The 22,069-nt window shown below is 39.1% G+C and overlaps 1 protein-coding gene across 1 annotated transcript in view; it reads left to right on the forward strand.

Annotated features, from left to right (window-relative positions):
* Positions 1 to 22,069, forward strand: part of LOC140460945 (histone deacetylase 2) — an 87,952-nt gene that overhangs the window by 16,981 nt on the left and 48,902 nt on the right. The window contains exons 2-5 of the mRNA XM_072555705.1: positions 9,759 to 9,871; positions 9,972 to 10,089; positions 17,281 to 17,355; positions 17,461 to 17,599. Coding sequence (XP_072411806.1) covers positions 9,759 to 9,871; positions 9,972 to 10,089; positions 17,281 to 17,355; positions 17,461 to 17,599 — 445 coding nt within the window. The remainder of the gene's footprint in view (positions 1 to 9,758; positions 9,872 to 9,971; positions 10,090 to 17,280; positions 17,356 to 17,460; positions 17,600 to 22,069) is intronic.

Genomic DNA, 22,069 nt, shown 5'->3' on the forward strand with positions numbered 1-22,069 from the left:
AAATCTCTTCTACTGATTAAGTTGCTAAGCGTGAGAACTCAGTTGAAGTTAGTGCAGCGCACTTCAAAGACAGCAGTGTTTCTTAGTTTTTGCACTCCAGGATCTTGTCTCTGCCTGCAGAAAAATCAGCAGCAGAAATCAAAATTTCAAGGTGTTTCTAAGCAGTTGGATGTCTGCAGAGCTACAGTCATAAGATCCATAGGGGCCATTGATTTAAGTAAAGAAAAGCTGCATAATATTAAGCATAATTTTAATTTCTAACCAGTTTTAATTAATTTCGCGACTAGCCATTTTATACCCTGGGGAGAAAAAATAGACAACTTCAAATTTCCTGTTCAATTTTCTGTCACGTGGGTTCGGCTAAAAATTCCCAACATTATGTTGAGCTTGATCTTGACTTTTGGCATCACCCTTTTCCTGCCTTTTGTGGCCCACTACTGATAGATAGATAGATGATAGAAAAGTACAGCACAGAACAGGCCCTTAGGCCCACGATGTTGTGCCGAGACTACGCACCCCTCACCGCACTGCTATCCATGTGCATGTCCAGCTCAAATGTCCCTAATGATTTCGCTTCCACCACCTCAACTGGCAATGCATTCCATGCATTCGCAACTCTTTGCGTAAAGAGCCTACCTCTGATGTCTCCTTTTATACCTTCCTCCTAATATCTTCAAACAATGACTTCTCATACCAGTCAGTGTTGCCCTGGGCAAAAGTCTCTGGCTATTGACTCTATCTATTCCTCTCATTATTTTGTCCATCTCGATCAGGTCTCCTCTCTTCCTCATCCTCTCCAGAGAAAAACGTCCAAGTTTATTCAACCTTTCTACATACGGCAAGCCCTTCAGTCCAGGCAGCATCCTGGTAAACCTTCTTTCCACCCTCTCCCAATTCTCTATCTTTCCTATAGTAGGGCGACCAGAACTGGACACAATATTTCAAGTGTGGTCTCACCAGGGACTTGTAGAGCTGCAGCAAAACCTCGTGGCTCTTAAACTCGATACCCCTGTTAATGAAAGCCAAAACACCATATACTTTCTTAACAACCCTATTCACTTGGGTGGCAACTTTGAGGGATCTATGTACTTGCACACCCAGATCCCTCTGTTCCTCCATTCTGCCAAGAATTCTGTCTTTAATCCTATGTTCAATGTTCGAGTTCGACCTTCTAAAATGCGTCACTTCGCGTTTATACAGGTTGAACTCCATCTGCCATTTCTCAGCCCAGTTCTGCATCCTGTCTATGTTGCGCTGCAGCCTGCAGTAGCCCTCTGTACTATCGACGACACCTCCAACCTTTGTGTCATCTGCAAATTTACTAACCCACCCCTCAACCTCCTCATCCAAGTCATTTATAAAAACTACAAAGAGCAGAGGCCCAAGAACAGAGCCCTGCGGGACACCACTCAACACTCTTCCTGGCAGAATATTTTCCATCTCCAACCACTCTCTGCTTCTGTCAGCCAGCCAATTCTGAATCCAGATAGCCAAATCTCCCTGTCTCCCATACTTCCTGACTTTATGAATGAGCCTACCATGGGGAACCCTATCAAATGCCTTGCTGAAATCCATATACACAACACTTATTGCTCTACCGTTGTTGACCTGTCTTGACACCTCCTCAAAGAACTCAATAAGATTTGTGAGGCATGACCTGCCCCTCACAAAGCCATGCTGACTGCCCAAAGCCATGCTGACTGCCTTTAATCACACTATGCTTTGCCAAATAGTCATAAATCCTATCCCTCAGAATTCTTTCCACAACTTTGCTGACCACAGACGTAAGACTGACTGGTCTGTAATTGCCAGGGATTTCCCGATTACTCTTCTTGAAAAGCGGAACAACATTCGTCTCCTTCCAATCCTCCAGTATGACTCCAGTGGAGAGTGAGGGGGCAAATATCCTCACCAGCAGCTTTGCAACCTCTTTTCTCGCTTCCCAGAGCTGCCTAGGATAAATCTGGTCTGGCCCTGGGGACTTAACAATCTTAATGTTTGCCAAAATATATGGTATCCATATATTTAACTGTCAGGATTGCACATCCTAAAGGTTCATTTATAAACCTCTGACTTTCCTGCTCAAAACGTCTCTAAAGCTCAAAGTTTTGACCATGCCTTTGTCACCTCTAAGATCATTTGCTGATGGCATAGGTTGACCTTGTCTAATTACACTTCAATAAATCATTTTGGAATGATTTTCTTTGTTAAAATGCTACATCAATTCTACTTCAAGCTTAAGTGGTACTTAGAAGTGGAATAACATTCTCAATTTGTGTCCATCCAACATGCATTTCTTCTTCAATAGCATTTTCACCTCCTGTGACAGAGCACTGTGGCACTGTAATACAAGTTATCTCCTGACATTTTAGTGCAGTGCTGAGGGGGATGTTGCATTTTCAGAGACATTGATAACCTCAGGGTGGATGTAAAAGATCCTGTGGTACCAATTTGAAGAAGTGGGGTAGTGTTCTCCTTTATTTCTTGACCAATGTCTAACCATCAACCAGTACCAAAAAAGAAACAGATTATCTGGTCAGTTCCACATTGCTATTTGAAGGACCTTACCATGTGCAAGTTGGCTGCACCGTTTTTTTGCAGCAGTGTCTGCATGTCTGAGGCACTTCATTGGCCGCAATGTGATGTTCTGAGGTCAAGAAAGGTTCTCTACCAATATAAAATACTTTTTAATTATTGTGCAGTAATCAGTTGTGATAATGTTAACTGATTAACTTATTTTTTTTAATCCAAAGAAATTAGTAATTCAACTCAAAGTTTAAACCTGGAAACTTTCTCATGTTCTACTCAACTTCAGTGACATATGTTGTGATTTGCTTATTGAATTACCTGGGGATCTTTGAAGTATCTTGTCTCTGCTTTGACAGAGAATTTTGATTAATTTGAGTATTAAATTTCATCATCAGTCAATCTCTGTGAGACTTCTTTTTTTTTGCTGAATTCTGATGTTTCTAATTTCTGTTTTGCTTTCTTCTGTTTTTCCACTGTTCCTGCTTAATTTCTAGTCTTGTAGAGTTTTATTCTGAATGTAGTAGCAAAAATAATGTATCACATTTACAATATATGATAGCAAACTGCTTAAAATACTTTTCTTAATTGCAGTTTTATTAACTAGAGCATAATCTTAATAAAGGAAATATGTTTTGTGGTGGTGTTACTGTCATTCTGCTATAATCGTGTCCATGGAAGAAGACCTACAAAATCTTCGTGCTTCCTCACATTTAATCTTACAGAAAATCTTTATAGAATTCTAGGGGCAGATTTTCCAGCAATCCCACATAGATTTGCACGCCAACTCTTCGGTTTTTACGAAAGAAGGAAGCCACATTTCTGAGGAGATTCTGTTCAGGTCTCCATTGAAAATATGGAGGTGTAATTCTACTCTGGCAGTTTTTTTGTAGCATAGAACTGTCAGAGGAAGGTAAACCTTGGCCCATTTTTACAGTAGTCAGCTGGTGTAATCTGAAGTTCAAAGATCCAGGTATCCATTTTGACAGCAGCTGTCAAAGGGTTGGTATGTAAGATAAACGTGATGTCAGGATCCTGGGAGGATTGGGAATCAGGTAAGTAAAGTGCGAACTGGCTAATGTGAAAAATTCAATTGTATGGGTAATTCCTTTAGAGTGTACCATGATGAGATTCTGCAGAGCCATGTGGAGCTCCAATCTATGCTTGCAAACCAACTATCTGGCCAGTGGAAAATCTGCCCCATAACAGTCTTTATAACTCAGAGGGACACATTCAAACCTGCTACCTAAGTTCCATCCCTGCACAAAAGCAATTCACCTCATTCAAGTCTAGTACCCTTTTTCCATTAGAATTACAGCAAAAGCAACCTTAAAAATGTCACCTGCAGGCCACAATTTATGGAGGCACTTCAAGATGCCATACATCCAATTGTTTTCCTGTCATCTTGAACTATAAGTATATGTCAGTATGCTGTTATATGCAATGCTGCCTTTCTTAGATGATGTACGATTTGAGGGGAACAAGCTTTTAGTAATCCTATCATACTTAAAATATCCTCTGGTATTTCATGACTTATGCTACAAACATTGGAAGAAGATCCACATAGAGGCATTCTCTGTCCTGCCTTGTGAAAATCCTCCATGATTCACTACGTGGAGGACTAGAAGCCGTCATTGTATATGACGTGAATACTGTATGTGCAGGTTACAAGGAACTTGTTCTGTTTCAGACGTTGCCTACCCAGCTTCATTAGAACATTACCAATGGATCCATCTACAACAGGGACTGTTGTCACTGTGGCTGTGGTGCTATGAAGGCACAGAGAAATTGAAGAATAGCTGCACCTGAAAGCCTGCAGCAACCTGCCACAGCTGCCAAGCCCTTCCAGGTGAGCAAGGAAGGTTATGAATGGTCTGGGACATCGAGGAATGGGAGCTGTGACCTGAAGGGGTGGGAGGCCATCATATTCCTGTGGCTGTTAAGTTGACAGCTGCACTAAACTTTTATGCAATTAGCCACTTCAAAGATCCACGAAAGACCTTTGTGTCCTCAGCCTGGGGATGTATCAGGCCTAATACTGAGTCCAGAATCATCTTGTTTCTCCATGACAAAGTCATTGCTCCAGCCAAACAGAGGCTTTGCCAGCATGTCTGGCATCTTCCAGGTTCAGGCCACTGTAGACTATACACACTTTGCATTAAGAGCATCATGTCTTAATGCATCAGATCTCTTCAATGAAAAAGGCATTTGTTCCATCAATGTACAATTCAATTCGATCATTGGTATGACATCTTAAAAGCCTGCACCAGGTGCGCTGACAGCTGCCATGATGCCTGTATACTGAAAAACCGGCATGTTCTAATTCATTTCATGGAGTCAGATGCCTTTGAAGGTCCAGATGCCTTGCAAAGATCGTTACCAAGAGACAAAGGCTTCCCTCTGCAACCATAGCTAATCGCTATGTTACATAACTCCTTGACTGAGACCAAGTGTCGATGCAATGCAGCCCATTCTACCATAGACCATTGTGAAGCAGATGATGGCCCTCCTGAAGGTGACGTTCCGATGCTTGAATTGGCCTTACAATATAGCAGGGTCTAGCCCAGAGTGTACTGCATGTTCTTCGATGGCAAAGAGGGAATATGATGGACACTGAAGAACTGGGAAATGGTAACAGTCTTCTGAGGATGAAGATGAGGGCATCAGGCTCAACAAGTGAAACAGAACCGTGCCACTCAATTCCAGTCGATCTGAGCTAAGTGCAGTGATCATTCATTGACTGTAAATTTGCTCCAAAGGCAATTGGCCTCTGTTTGTTCCCAAAAGTAAATGCAGCTTGTTTTGTTTACCTTTTTTTCTTTGCTTTTGCTGCTGTTCTTTAGAAGTTAATGTTTTCAATCATTTGAACCATTCAAGCATGTCATGTTCCCACATTGAACAATAACAAGATGTAATGCTGTGCTGGGATTTAGAGAAGAATGGCAGTCCTTCATAGCTCTGAGGATATGTAGTCCATGTAGCTTGATTCTTCTAGCTGTAGTTACAATGAATGTTTATCAGCCACATGATAATGTGAAGTAGCAACACGATTAATAATGGGAACTTATATTTACAATCACGCACCGTCCGTGCTATTTTCATGCCCTTTGAAGCTTTTCATTTTTGTTTCTGTTCCACTACATGTACTGTGAAGGGTAGTTACTGGCTGGCAGTGTTTGACCTGGTACAAAGTTGGGTTTCACAAATGACACTGGTGATGGAATTTGCAGCAAGTCTTGGTAGTGCAGACATGTTCACCATTGATGAGTGTATGATGTGTAAGCATAGTGCCATAGATGTATGTTACATACAAAATGCGGTGAAGAGTGCAAAATTGAATGAGAAAACTCACTGGAGTTCAGAGAGAAGCCATCTATAAATCTCTTTTAAATTGTTTCTTAGCCCATTTTCTTCATCTCTCTCTCTCTGTTCCCCTTTTTTTACAGTTAGTATGCTTTATACTGTATTTAAGTGATGTTTACAGTTACTTTTAGATTGAATACAGAAAATTAGTTACTCCAAAAAAAATTAGGAGAAAGTGAGGACTGCAGATGCTGGAGATCAGAGCTGAAAAATGAGTTGCTGGAAAAGCGCAGCAGGTCAGCAGCATCCAAGGAGCAGGAGAATCGACGTTTCGGGCATAAGCCCTGAAGAAGACTTATGCCCGAAACGTCGATTCTCCTGCTCCTTGGATGCTGCCTGACCTGCTGTGCTTTTCCAGCAACACATTTTTCAGCAAAAAAAATTACCATGGATGACTGTATAATGAGCTTTCAAAATCCAAGGGTCCACATTTTCCCCTAATCTAGAAATACAAAAAATAATAAAAAATTATGTAAGTTCTCAGCCTAGACAGTATGTAGAATTGACGGTTGGTTGGTTGGTTGTTCTTGTCACTGCTATTTTCTTGAATAAACCAGTGAGTATGGATTTTAAAATATTACAGGCTTCAGAGACACAAAGAATTACCAGTTGATATTTCAATAAATAGTCCTTGCAGACATCTTTCTGAAATGTAATAACCTATTGTTGAATACTGTTTGCAAGTTAACACTGCTTCTCCATTGTACTCTGCATTGTGTGTGTTGTAGTGTGTGATTGCAATTGCATGAAATATGCGTAAATATTTAATTTATGATGGAATGCATTAAGAATACAAAGTATGTTGTTCAATTGTTTTTATTCCACTCAATAAATATTTGTTATTCTTTATCATACTGAGAAGAATTTTAAAGAAGCAATTATTTTGTATTTCCATTGAGCTGGTTTATGTAGTAAGTTATGATATAGCATCAATTTCTGTACTTGGAAAATTCTGTATGTAAAATTGCAATAGAAATGTTATGTGCAAGAACAGTATACTTTTTTTATAGAGCATAGAAATGCTTCAAAGGAAGACAGAGATGGGTACTAAGTCCTTGGTACACTATTATCTAGGCATAAATTGTCAAAACAAACTCATGAGTAAATGAGCTGCAAACATCAAAGTACTATGATCAGGTAATAAATGTGGGGGAGATTAATGCATCATTCAGGTTTATTTGGATAATCTAAAGGCTCTTATGATGCAGTGGTACTGTCCCCATTTCTGGGCATGATGGTCTGGGTTCAAGTCTGATCTGCCAAAGATTTGTATCATGACATTTCCCAACAGGTTGATTGTCACAAAAGATGTTAACAGGATGATTTAAACAGTTTACTAATGTGCTGTGAATGGGTTTTTAAAAGTAAAATGTGTTGAAATCAAAGACTAATGGTAAAAAGTTACTCATTATCATTTGTTGAAAAGGTTTAGCTATGATTGTTAATGATTGACCAGAAACAACTAATGTGGAACTTGAAAACTTAGTTAAATATTGAACAGTTAGAAGACATGATAAGTTATTCTAGTGGTGTATGTATTTAATGCATATAATCTGGTTGTGTAATGTTTCTGTTATCTGCCTTCATGCGATGAAAGAAGGAGCTAAGGGTCATTTGTTCCTTTATAAATTGAGATCTGAGGAGTTGAGTTGCCTTTGGTGGAAAAAAAATGACAGAGGGAACAAGAACAATTTTTATTTTAAAAGCCATCATAAAATGCAGATCTTAACGGGCTATTTTAGATTATGGTTGCATAAGTGAGTAATGTGTAAGTGAAATAATTTTCCTCCCATCTAGAATGGAACACTCTTCGAACAAAGTCAGTTATTACTGTATTGATTAGTGCAGTTAAAGTTTATGAATAATTAGAAATTCTAAGCACATGTACACAAAAATATGATTCAATACTATTGGGTGATGTATGCACATGAGCAGAGGATGAATGAGGCATCATTAGGTGCATGCCATGACGTTTAATTTGAATATTATTTGAGGTTAGGGGAACCCTTCACAGAAGCTTGTCTCAGATTTAGGGGTGGAATCAACGATGACCAGACTCTACTCAAAATTATCTGTAAGCTTGTGCACCATTGGGCCTTGCCTCAACTAGTTGAGATAATGGATGCACAACCTAGCACTCCAATTTTCTGCTTGCAGCATCCTATAGAGAGCTGGTGGTCTCAGATGCATTTCTCTGTTATATTGTGTTAGGAAAAGGCTTTTATTAGCTGTCTGCCCTTTCTTTAACAATTTCACAATTTCTTTCTAGTAGCAAAAGGCTTAATAGAAAATTTTCTGTGCACTAAAGATGAAAGTTGATAAAACTATTTGCCAGTCAAAAAATATCATCTTCCACACGTTGCTAATATATTATGTGGATGATGATAAATCCTGATGCAGAACAACATCAAGTAACATGAGATTGTAGCTATGTAGAAAAATTGGATAAGCTAGAATTATTTTTCTTAGACCAGAGGAAATTGTGGACTGACTCAGTTGAGGTGTATAAAACTATAAGTCACTTAAATGGAGCAGACATAAACTGTTTCTCCATACAGGGAGGAGAGTTACCAGCGGTATTTTGAATTAAGGCGATTGTTATATTTGAAGGATAAGAGGGACATGAGCAAATATATGTACGTGTGGAATTTGCTGCCTGGTATGGTGTTGGAGGCAAAAACTCTCAATTAATTTAAAAGGTACCTCAAGTTTGGTAATCTGCAAAGTTATGGACAAGATAGTGGAAGATGGGCTAGAAGGTGTGTGGCTAGGTTTTCTTTTTCTTTTTCAATTGGCTCGCATGTTAGGCTGGTTGGCCTTTTTCTTGATTGTCTTATTTTGTTCCACCTAGTACTGAAGTAATAAGTACATGCATTTGGGCTTCTACCCATTGGTGAGAAATTATACCTTTACATTGTAAGAGGATTTGCCAGTGAGGAAGCTGCTAATCTCAAATACACTACTCTTTGAAGCAACAAATGTGATCTTTAGCATTGGCAATATGCTAACTCTCTCATAGTTAAAGCAGCTTTGAACATTTATCTTTCAAATTTTAATCAAATTAATCGCCAGATTCCGGAAAATTTTATTCAGATGTTATACTCATGTTTCTGCAACTCCCATCAACTAAATTGGAAATAATCTGCAACATATTCGCTATTTGGCTCATTAGGCATGAGTTGAACAAGAAAAAGGACCATTTCCTCTTTACATACTTATATATTTGAAGTAATCTAAGACTGTGCAATGTGAGCTTCCTTTCCTTCTCAGAAGATTTTGTTTCATCCGAATATAGGCAATGTGTAATGTAACATTTTGTGGACAAAGATCAACTATCTTTTGGTTGTTAAATCAATCTTCAGTTAAGATGTGGGATATGTGTTGTTCTTTCCTAAACTTGATTAAGACACTGCTGATCAATAGATTACATTTGAAATGAAAGTTCAGCAATTTGGACATTCATTGTCACTACCTCAGACTTAGTCCTCAAAGTCATAATTCAAAAATGATTTGGAAATCCCATTATGTAATTGTTAAGTTTGGCTACTCTCTTACCCCTTTTTCATCTAATATTTGTAATTCTACAGTTCTGGTATTGTCAAATTTTACATGACTTCCTTTTTCCAATTGTTGTTAAATTTTGTGCGGTGCCATGTATGATTTTTCCAGTGTTACATTGGGATCATTTTTAACCATTTCTGAATAGTGCTCTTTGATATTGATTTTTAGATTAATTAGTTGTTGGGATTCTCTTTTGAATAAGCCAAATACATTGTTTGCACAAAGTTCAAAGGCTTTATTTTAAAAATGCTGGATTAAATGCAGTTTTCCATCTTGATTAATGAGCAGTTTGACTTTACTTTTATTAGGTGACATTGGGAACTACTATTATGGACAGGGACACCCAATGAAACCACATCGAATCCGTATGACCCATAACCTGTTGCTGAATTATGGTTTGTACAGAAAGATGGAAATCTATGTAAGTTGGTTATTCTATTTTCTAAACCTGACTAGTTGGGGAATGGAGAAGGAGAACTGACAATTGTATAACCAACTGATTTTTATTGTTTTTCCATTAGCGGCCACACAAGGCTACAACTGAGGAGATGACAAAATACCACAGTGATGACTATATCAAGTTCCTGCGGTCAATACGACCAGATAACATGTCAGAGTTCAGCAAACAGATGCAGAGATGTAAGAAAGAAATTTAAATTGTCTTGTCCAATGCAAAATCATATAGGCCCAAAATATTCAGGATTTATTAACCCTCCACACATGAATATTCTGAAGTGTTCATGGTTCCCCTTATAAATTTGATATGTCATTTTGTATTTGGTGCAGTGGAGTCTGTCAGTTTGAACTTTGTTCCATCAGTCCTGTTTTCAATTAAATTTGACACTGTTTAATGCACCCCACCCTTTTCTCTCGGTCTCGCACTCTCTCACATATACAGGTACACTGGAGTGATTGTGTGACTTTATTTCTTTTCCTGGTTCATACGTAAAGACAATGAAGAATTGTCAAATTCCATAAGGATACATGTGAATGTGATTTATTGATATTTTACTTTTATGCACTTGGTTCTTTTTAATATTTAGACAATCAAAATCAATTGTAACTGGCATATTACAGTATCTACTTAATTAGAGATTAAGGTGGGATATACACACTAGTTAAGCAGTAAAAAAACATAATGTTGTCTTATAAAGGTTCCCAAATTCAAAATGCCCAAAGGCATGTTGAGTTATTTGTCTACACAATGGGGTTAAAGCCCATTAACTGTATTTGTCTACCATGATCTTCTAGAGTCTTGGCATATAAACTTGTGTGCTTGATTAACTAAGACTTGCCTTTATCTCATCCAAGGATGTTTTCCATAGCTGGTTTTATAACTCGTTGAATCAGGTCTCTGGCCTTCAAACCAATGTTCTGAATTTGTTTTGTTTGAATTGCCCGTCATCATTTATGCACAGAAATGTTCATAATACTTGTTAATAAGCTATTCAGCCGTTCAATTTAAGTCATCTAAAATCCTTATCACATGATTTAACTGTAGAATTGTTCATTTAAGTAACATTTTTTCTAATCCAACTGAATATATATAAGTTTGGCACTCCTGTCATAGCCAGTCATGAACGATGGTGGTAATTAAACAAGAAGCAGGAGATGGAGATTACACAAATATCCCTATCCTCAATGACAGTGCAAAGGTCACAGCTGAAGTATTTGCATCTCTATCAGCTAGACACGCCGAGTGCATGATCCCTCTCAACCTCCTCCAAACTCACAGATGTTAGTCTTCAAACAATTTGATTCATTCCAGATAATACCAAGAAACAGCTGAAGGTACCAGATACTACAAAAGCAGTAGAGACTGACAATATTCCAGTGCTGAAAACCTGTGTTCCAATAGTAGTTGTGCACCAATCCAAATTGTTACAGTACAACTACTACAACTGAAAATGTGCAAAATTGGCCAGGTATGTTATGTGCATATAAAGCAGAGCAGATAAAATCCAGTCGATTACTGCCCTATTAATCTACTCTTAGACATGGTCATAAAGATGTACAGATGTCCAACCCGTCCATGCCGACCAGATATCCCAACCCAATCTAGTCCCATCTGCTAGCACCTGGCCCATATCCCTCCAAACCCTTCCTATTCATATACCCATCCAAATGCCTCTTAAATGTTGCAATTGTACCAACCTCCACCACATCCTCTGGCAGCTCATTCCATACAAGTACCACCCTCTGCGTGAAAAAGTTGTCCCTTAGGTCTCTTTTATACCTTTCCCCTCTTACCCTAAACCTATGCCCCCTCGTTCTGGACTCCCCAACCCCAGGGAAAAGACTTTGCCTATATATCCTATCCATGCCCCTCATAATTTTGTAAACCTCTATAAGGTCACCCCTCAGCCTCCAACGCTGCAGGGAAAACAGCCCCAGCCTGTTCAGCCTCTCCCTGTAGCTCAGATCCTCCAACCCTGGCAACATCCTTGTAAATCTTTTCTGAACCCTTTCAAGTTTCACAACATCCTACATCAGGAAAGTTATGGAAGGAGTCATTGATTGTGCGATCAAATGATACTTGTAAAGGAGTAACTTATTGTTCCACAGGGGCACTTAACTCCTGACTTCATTACAACCTTAATGTATTGCGTGAGCAAAAAGCTAAACTCCAGAGATGAGGTCAGAGTGATTGCCCTCAGTGTTACAGCAGCATTTTATCAGGTATGGTATCAAGGAATCTTAGTAAAACAGTCAGTGAGAATTGCGATTAAGCTGTCTGCCGGTTGGAATCATACCTAGCACAAAGAAGGGTGATTTTGGGTTGTTGGAAGTTGATCTTTGCCCTGGCAGCACTGCAGGAATAAAATCAGCAGTTGATGAAAAGAAACCCAGCAGTTCTGGCAGCATCTGTGCAGAATTAACATTTCGGATCCAGTGACCCTTCTTCAGAATGGACCCAAAAATGGACTGGATGTGCAACGGTAACTCTGCTTTCTCTTCACAGGTGCTGCTAGACCTGCTATCCTTTTCCTGCAATTTCTGATATTGTTTCTGATTGCTAGCCTGTCTGGTTTATTGGTTTATTTTCATCACTGTAGAAATTTTAGTTTGGTATTCTTGGCCCAATCATCTCCAGCTACTTCATCATTGACCTTCCCTCTGTCATAAGTCAGAAGCAGGCATATTTGCTGATGATTGCATGATGTTCAGCATCATTCGTGGCTCTTCAGATACTGAATTAGTCTGTGCCCAGCGAGCATAAGAGGCACAATTAATAAGTTTGCAGATGACACCAAAATTGGAGGTGTAGTTGACAGCGAAGAGGGTTACCTCAGATTACAACAGGATCTTGATCAGATGGGCCAATGGGGAGAGAAGTGGCAGATGGAGTTTAATTCAGATAAATGCGAGGTGCTGCATTTTGGGAAAGCAAATCTTAGCAGAACTTATACACTTAATGGTAATGTCCTAGGGAGTGTTGCTGAACAAAGAGACCTTGGAGTGCAGGTTCATAGCTCCTTGAAAGTGGAGTCGCAGGTCGATAGGATAGTGAAGAAGGCGTTTGGTATGCTTTCCTTTATTGGTCAGAGTATTGAGTACAGGAGTTGGGAGGTCATGTTGCGGCTGTATAGGACATTGGTTAGGCCACTGTTGGAATATTGCATGCAGTTCTGGTCTCCTTCCTATCGGAAAGGTGTTGTGAAACTTGAAAGGTTTCAGAAAAGATTCACAGGGATGTTGCCAGGGTTGGAGGATTTGAGCTATAGGGAGAGGCTGAACAGGCTGGGGCTGTTTTCCCTGGAGCATTGGAGGCTGCATGGTGACCTTATAGAGGTTTGCAAAATTGAGGGGTAAATAGACAAAGTCTTTTCCCTGGGGTCGGGGAGTTCAGAACTAGAGGGCATAGGTTTAGGGTGAGAGGGGAAAGATATAAAAAAGACCTAAGGGGCAACGTTTTCAAGCAGAAGGTGGTACGTGTATGGAATGAGCTGCCAGAGGAAGTGTGGAGGCTGGTACAATTGCAACATCTAAGAGGCATTTGGATGTGTATATGAATAGGAAGGGTTTGGAGGGATATGCAGGTGGGACTAGATTGGGTTGGGATATCTGGTCGGCATGGACGGGTTGGACCGAAGGGTCTGTTTCCGTGTTGTACATATCTATGACATGGACGACATCCAAGCTTGGACAGATAAGTGACAAGTAAGGGAAGACAGTGGCATAGTGGTAATGTATTTGGCCACTATTTCAGAGATTCAGGATGAAGTTCTTGGAACACAGCTTAAATCTCACCATTGCAGCTGGTAGAATTTGAATTCATTTAGTAAATCTGGAATACCAATCACTCCGTAATGGTGACCTTGCAACTGCCATCAACTGCTGTAAAGCTCATCTGTTTCACTAATGACGTTTTGGAAATGAAGTCAGCTGTCTTTTCCTGGGCTAGCCTACTGTGACTCCAAACTTGCAGCACTGTAGTGATTTCTAACTGGCTTCTGAAATAACCAAGCCAGGCACACAGTTCCAGGGCTATTAGAAATTGGTAATAAATCCAAAAACAATGGATTCTGAAATGTAAATGCTCAGCTTGACAATGATGCCCACATCCCATTAAGAGCATAAAGCAAAATAAAGTAACATTTATTCATCCCAAATGCCAGACCTTAACCATCTCCAACATGAGGAAATCTTACTTGATGCTGAATGACATGACCATCATTTTCTCCCTCAAACCTGTCTAGCTTCTACAACGCACAAATGAAGAGTGTGATGGCATAGTCGCAACTTGCCCAGATGAGTGCAGCTTCAAAATCACACAAAATTTTGATCCTATCCAGGGCAAGGCAGCCCACTTGATTGGCATCCATCCAGCATTTTAAATATTCACTCCCTTCATCCCTGATGCACAGTTGAAGAAATGTGTACCATTTATAAGATGTATTTCAACCATCATGGCTCCTCCTAAAGCACCTTCATAAGCTGCGATTTCTGTTATCTGTGATATTAGGCTACAGATACATCACTAGCTGCAAGTTCCCCTCTAAGCCATATGCCATCCTGACATGGAACTACATTGCTATTCCTTCAGTGTTACTGGGTCAATAACAGCACTGTGGTTGCCCCTGCACCCTAAATACTGCATCAGTGCAAGAAGGTACCTCACTACCATCTTCTCCACAATGCTGAGGAACCTGTAGTAAATGCTAACCTAGTCAGCAACATCCAATCCTTTTTTTCTTAAATCCACTCATTAATTGGCTTCTACATTTCAGCAAGCATATTAATTATGCAAGAGGTACTGAAGATCTTAAAAACAAATTGAAATATATCTAGGTACAAAAGCCAGAATTCTTCACATTTTTGATTTTTATTTTGCACCTCATGACATTTTATGTAGGTACATGGATGTTACACATTTGTTTGGACCTTCACTATTTTGAAAGGACTTTGTTCTTCTCACTTGAAGTTTATCGTAAATGAAGCCACATTTTCCTAAAATGAAATCCATTTGCCCTTTTGCTTACATAAAAATTGGGAGCAAATATACTCTACTTGGCCCCTTGAGCCTACTCCACCATTAGTTAAAGTCACAGTTGATCAGATTGCAACATTAACTCTACATTCCCACCTCCCCAAAAACCTTTCATCTGCTTGCTTATCAAATATCCATATCTGCCTAAAAATATTTGAAGACGCAACGCCCAGTGCCATTAGCAGAAGAAAGTTACAAAGATTCACGCCCCTCTGAGAAAAAAATTCTCCGTGAATTAAAAACATGCCTTCTTATTTTTGAACAGTGACCATTAGTTCTGGATTCTCCCACAATACGAAAAATCCTGTCCCCATTTACCCTGTCAGTCTCAGTTGTTGCCTAGCTTCCTGAGTTCTTCCAGCTTTATGTTTGTCTGTACAGGATCTCTTAGCTTCCAGTCAAATCAACCCTTCCTCTTCTAAACTCCAATGGATACAAGTCCAACCAGGACAGCATTTCCTCGCAAGGCAATTAACTTACAATGTAGAGGTGCAGGTATTGGACTGGAGTGGACAAAGTCAGAAATAACACACACCAGGTTATAGTCCAACAGGTTTATTTGAAATCATTAGCTTTCAGACTTCACCTGAAGAAACAATAGTACTCCGAAAGTTTGTGATTTCAAATAAACCTGTTTGACCCTAACCTGGTGTTGTGTGACTTCTAACATTAATTACGTACTTTCTGTGAACTGCTTCTAACAGTTTTAACTCCACATTTATATAAGGAGATCAGTGCTGTACATGATACCCAGAGGTGGTCTAACCAATGCCCTATAAAATTGAAGCATAATCTTGTTGCATTTATATTTAATTCCCCGTGAAATAAACAATAACATTCTATTTGTTTTCTTGATTACTTGCTGTACTTGAATGCTAACCTTTTGTAATTCACACATGAGGACGTCTAGGTTTCTCTGACCTCAGAGCTGTACAACTTCTCACCATTTTAATAATATGTTTCAAATTTATTATTTCTATCTAAGTGGACAATTTCACTTTTTCCCACATTATATTGCATTCACCAGATAAATCTATGTATGTGCTTTTGTTAACTCTGTATGTCCTCTTCACAACTTATCTAACTGTACCTATTTTCCTACCTATCTCTGTGTCATCAGCAAATTTAATAATCATATGTTTGTATATCCAAATCATTTATTTAAGTTATAGAAATAAGGTTGACCAGAAAATGACCCATTTATGTTTTGTTTCTTGTCACCTAACCAATCTTTTGTCCAGGCCAATATGTTGACCACACATCATGAATTGGCCATGCTAAATTGCCCATAGTGTTAGGTGCATTAGTCAGAGGGAAATGTGTCTGGGTGGGTTACTCTTCGGAGGGTCGGTGTGGACTTGTTGGGCTGAAGGGCCTGTTTTCACACTGTAGGTAATCTAATTTAATCATGAGCTTTTATTTTCCATATTACCCTTTGATGTAACACCTTTTTAAATACCTGCTGGAAATCTACTACAGTATATCTGGCATTTTCTCTTAATCCATACTACATTTTACTTCCTCAAAGAATACCAATAAATTGGTTAAACATAATTTCCCTTTCACAAAACCATATTGACTTTGCCTAATTATCATGAATATCTCTAAGTACCGTGTTCTCTTTAATAATTGCTTCCTATATTGTTTTTTGAATGATATCTAGTTAACTAACTTGTATTTTCCTGCTTTCTGCCTCCATTTTGCAAAAAACAAGACTAAATCTATTATTATTCTCTTAATTTTATGGGTTCCATCGACAGTGTTTATTTGCCGCCTATCTTTGTATCATTAAACAAACATGATGATGAGGCTCTTTATTGTATCATCCAAGTTGGTCATAAATACTGTGAATGACTGAAGCCTCAACACAAATCTTTGCAGACAGCACTAGTCGTATCCTGCCAATTAGAACGTTTGATGATTATCTTTATTCTCAAGCCCCCTCTGCTCAGCTTATTTCCTAATCAGGTGAACAATTTTCTTTAACTTCATTAAACTTTAGTTTAGTTAATGGACTGTTATAAGGATTAGGGCTTTTTAAAAAAAAGCCTTCTGAATGTCCAAGGCATTAATTTCCCCTGTCAAATACTGTAGTCACACCTTCAGAATGTTTAGATAGGTTCATCGTGTATACCTGTCTTTTAAAAATTCAGATCTTCCTTTTATTTTCATATTCAAAGCTTATTGTTTTAAAAACATGTACTGTATTGATGTTGATATTCTGAATAAACCCAGTGATAGACATCCTCTTTTAAAAATTAATCTAGAGTTTTCATCCTTAATTTTAATATTTACTGGGCTTACACAGAAGATTTTAAAAGTTGTTTTTATTTCTACAGTTAATGTTGGAGAAGATTGTCCTGTATTTGATGGAATGTTTGAATTTTGTCAATTATCAACAGGAGGCTCAGTGGGTAAGTGAAATTTTACTGGGCATACACTTATGGAAAAAAAAATCATTGCAAGTGAGATTTCTGCTGAACCAGTCAAAATAATTTTCATATTCCCTTTCTACATAGCTGCAGCAGTAAAACTCAATAGACAACAGACTGATATTGCAGTCAACTGGGCAGGAGGTCTTCATCATGCCAAGAAATCTGAGGCATCAGGTTTTTGTTACGTCAATGACATTGTTCTCGCCATTCTTGAATTACTGAAGTAAGTAAAACAGCTGTTGTCTTTTTAAGGGAAATAACTGATATTGTTTGGTTTATCTTATAGAACTATGTTGTTCTATTATATAAACAATCAGCGAAACTTTCTTTTAAGTAAATTTATTTAAGGGAAAATTAAGTCTATGTTGACACCAGTTAAAATGTTCCAAACAATTTTCCAAACATTGTCCTAAAATTGCTAGATAGAGACAAACCTATATAGAAATATGATATTAAAAAGGTTACTTAGATGACTCAGTCTGCTGGTATTTATCCTGCATAGATTCCATGGATCCACTCTGCTTATCCATATCTCATTATCTCTTTGTAGTTTCCTTTGGTCTTCGCAACTATTTGCTGCACCTCTTATTTTGGTATGCTGTGCAAATTTGAATGCTACTCCAGCTATAATTTGAATCATTAACTAACAAAAGCAAAGAGCATATTTTGGCTCAAACAATACCCATGGAACACTATTTCCTATTTCTAACTACGCAGAAAGCCATCTTTAAATGGTGCCCTCCCTTCTAATCATTTTCAGCTCAGAATTAGGGTAAAAGGGCCTTTCTATCTCCCTAAGGTTCCCCAGTATTGTCCTGTGTTATACCTTGTCAGAAGTTTTCCGAAATGTATTGAATACCACATTCACTCCACTACATATTTCCTTTGTGTCATATCCTCTGTTAGAGAGCTTTTATCATTGTCAAATATGATCTCTTTTGAAGTCCATGTTGGCTATTTCTAACATAGGATGCTGCAAAATCTCTGAACTTTTAAAGAAGAGGCATACCAGACTCAAAACTTTAATTATTTCTCTTTCCATAGATGCTGCCAGGCCTTTTTCCAGGCTTCTTTGTGTTTGTTTCAGATTTCCAACATCTGCAAAATTTTGCCTTTATTGGTTGCTTCTAATTTTCTTACTTCAGTAGTTGCTATTTACATAATTTTAAGTTCCTAAAATTTCACCTAACCCAAACAATAATTAACCAACAATTACTGGCTGAGCTGTGCCCCTTTCTGAAAATGCATTTTTAATTGCCCTTTTTAAAAATTTTGATTTATTAAGGTTTATGCATTGTAAGCAAGGCCAGCATTTATTGTCCATTCATACTTAGTCTTGGGAAAGTGGAAATGAACTGCCTTCTTGAGCCACCAATGGCCTCATGGTATTGAAAGAACCACAGTGCGTTCAGGGAGTGAGTTCCAGGATCCTAATCCAGTGGCATATGGCAAAGAACGACCATATGGTTCCAAGTTAGAGCAGTTTATAACATTGAGTGGGAAACGTAGTGGTGTTCCCATGCATGTGCTATTCTTGTTCTTCCAGATGGTATAGGTTGAAGGTTTGTTACATACTTGTCGAAGGAAGATTAGTGAATTGCTGCCTCACACATTATACCTAGTACGCTTCATTGCCACTGAGTACTGGGGTGGAGGAAATTAACATTTAAAGTGGCAGATACTGTGTAATCAAGTGGGCCACTTTATCTTGAGTGCTATTAAGCTGCATGTATTAAGTTGCATTGTTCCATCTCGTACCTGATTTATGTCTATTAGATGATGGGCAGACTTTGGGAAATCAAGAGGGTGAGTTACTTGCTACAGAATTCCCAACCTCTGACATGTCTTTACAGCCGCAGTATTTATATGTCAAGTCCAGTTCATTTTCTGCACAATGGTAACCCCACTAGATATTTATGGTGAGGATTTCAGTGAAGGAAAGCTCAGTAAGTTTTGCATTATCAGTAGGTACAGATCACATCTGGAGTGAGACATGCCTAAGTAAATGTATATTTCTGTGATTTTGGAACAGCATGGGAATTCAGTGTAGATGGGAATGGTTACTGTTTGTATGCTTTTTGGTTCATAGCTTGTAAGGTCTTTTTAGCAGGATAAATTAAAACTAAGGATCAGGAGCCCAGCACAAAATGAAGAGTGACATCACAGGAAAGACATAACTTTATTCATTTGGTAATAGCTGCAAATTTGATTGGTATGAGTTACTTTCCGATTAAAGGCTATAATGATGCCTGAAATTGAGGGACCTTGCTGGTGAACAGATTGTTGTTGACTAAACACTACTTAATAGAATATCAATAACACGTTTCATTATTTGACTGATGGTCAAGAGCAGAGTGATGAAGTGGTTGGTAATCAGATTGGATTTGACGTATTCTTTTGCATACAGCATATACTTGGTTAATTTTGCACTTTTGGGTTGATGTCAGGGTTTTAGCTAAACTTGTACAGCTTGGCTAAGGGTATTGCTCTTTCAGGATTTTATATCTGTAATTCTACAGTTGAGATGTTGTCAGAAACCTTAGCATATGTGTTATCTATTGTTTCAGTGTTTCTTAAAGTCACATGGACTGAATTGAATTATCTGAATATTGATATTAGTGACCAAGAGATTTCAGGAGGAGGCCAAGGTTGATTACCTACTCAGAACTTCATGCTGAAGATTGTTTCAGCCTTATCTTTTGCACTGATGTGTTAGGAGCTCCTATTATTGAGGATGAAGATGATATTGGAGTCTCCTTCATTGGTTAGTTGTCTAATTGCCCATCATCATTTATGTCTAGATTTTCTTCTTTCACAGAATTGGGATGTCATTACCTAAGTTACTATTTATCACCAATCCCTACTTGGTCTTGAGAAGGTAAAGGTGTGTTGCCTTCTTGAACCGTTTCAGTCCATGTGCTAGAGGATCCACAATGCTGTCAGGAAGGGAGTTTCAAGATTTTATAGCAGCAATGATGCAGTTAAGGTCATAAAGTTCCACGTCAGGGTCATGTGTGTGGAATCGCAGATGGTAATGTTCTCAATGCATCTGCAGCACTGTTCTTTCTGGGTGGTAGACATTGTAGACTTGGAAGACGCTATCAAAGGAGACGTGGTGAGAGATAGTGTCAGCGGTGTGTAATCAAGGGAATTAAAGTTTAATGTGGTGGATGCAGTTCCAGTCAAGTAAACTGCTTTATCCTATGGTGTTAATTTTCTTGAGTGCTGTTGGAGCTGTACTTATCAAGTTAGCGGAGAGTACTTCATCATACTTTTGACCTCTGCCACATAGGTAGTGGGAAATCTTTGGGGAGTCAGGTGATACGTTTCTGATTTGCTTTCGTATTTATAGTAGTTATTTGACTGGATCATTTATAAAGCTTTAGCAGTACTGCAGTAATTTGTTTTAATTCATTGGCTTTGGAGAGCTAGCTCTGCATCCACTCTTTTACTGGATTTGCTCTTATCTTCCAGAGGCTAACAGAGTTGGACCTGCAAGGTTGCACCTTCTGTCAGCTGTTTGACTGAATTTTGAAAAGGTCTTAAGAGTGAAATCACAGGACAGTTGGAAGTTGACAGGTTTTCAAGTAGCAGCTGTTGGGAACTGTGTTTCAGTAATGTTGAAAATCCTAAACATCTAAACTAGCATAGGGTGAGTCAAAAATTTGAAGGCTGGGAAAGGGAAATGATGTATGAATAAGAGTGAATGTTTTTTATTTTCTAATACACATTCATTCATAATTAAAAGCAGAAAGGTCAGATTAAAATAAGGAAAAAGGTAACTGTATTTAAAGCAGTTTGCCTATCATATGCTTGGGAGTCATGGACATGTCCGGTGACTCAAGCGAGTCCATGTGTTGAAAGTGTGCAGGCTTATAACTTGAGCCAGTGGCTCAGGACACAGGTGCATCCACCTGGATGCCACATTCAGAGAAACTATAGGCAAAGATGGCATGGGTGGCTGCTATGGTACCTGGTCAGGTCCACGCTCCTCTACAACCCACCCTCCCATCCTGGCACCTTCACCTGCCACCGCAGGAACTGCAAAACCTGCGCCCACACCACCTCCCTCACCTCCATCCAAGGCCCTAAAGGAGCCTTCCACATCCATCAGAGTTTTACCTGCACATCCACTAATATCATTTATTGCATCCATTGCTCCCGATGCGGTCTCCTCTACATTGGGGAGACTGGACGCCTCCTGGCAGAGCGCTTTAGGGAACATCTCCAGGACACCCGCACCAATCAACCACACCGCCCTGTGGCCCAACATTTCAACTCCTCCTCCCACTTTGCTGAGGACATGGAGGTCCTGGGCCTCCTTCACCGCTGCTCCCTCACCACCAGACGCCTGGAGGAAGAACGCCTCGGAACACTTCAACCCCAGGGCATCAATGTGGACTTCAAAGTTTCCTCATTTCCCCTTCTCCCACCTCACCCTAGTTCCAAACTTCCAGCTCAGCACTGTCCCCGTGACTTGTCCTACCTGCCTATCTTCTTTTCCACCTATCCACTCTACCCTCCTCCCTGACCTATCACCTTCATCCCCTCCTCCACTCACCTATTGTACTCTATACTACTTTCTCCCCACCCCCACCCTCCTCTAGCTTATCTCTCCACGCATCAAGCTCTCTGCCTTTATTCCTGACGAAGGGCTTTTGCCTAAAACATCGATTTTGCTGCTCCTCGGATG

This window comes from Chiloscyllium punctatum, chromosome 3 (genome assembly GCF_047496795.1).
Source record: "Chiloscyllium punctatum isolate Juve2018m chromosome 3, sChiPun1.3, whole genome shotgun sequence".
Classification (NCBI taxonomy): Eukaryota; Metazoa; Chordata; class Chondrichthyes; order Orectolobiformes; family Hemiscylliidae; genus Chiloscyllium; species Chiloscyllium punctatum.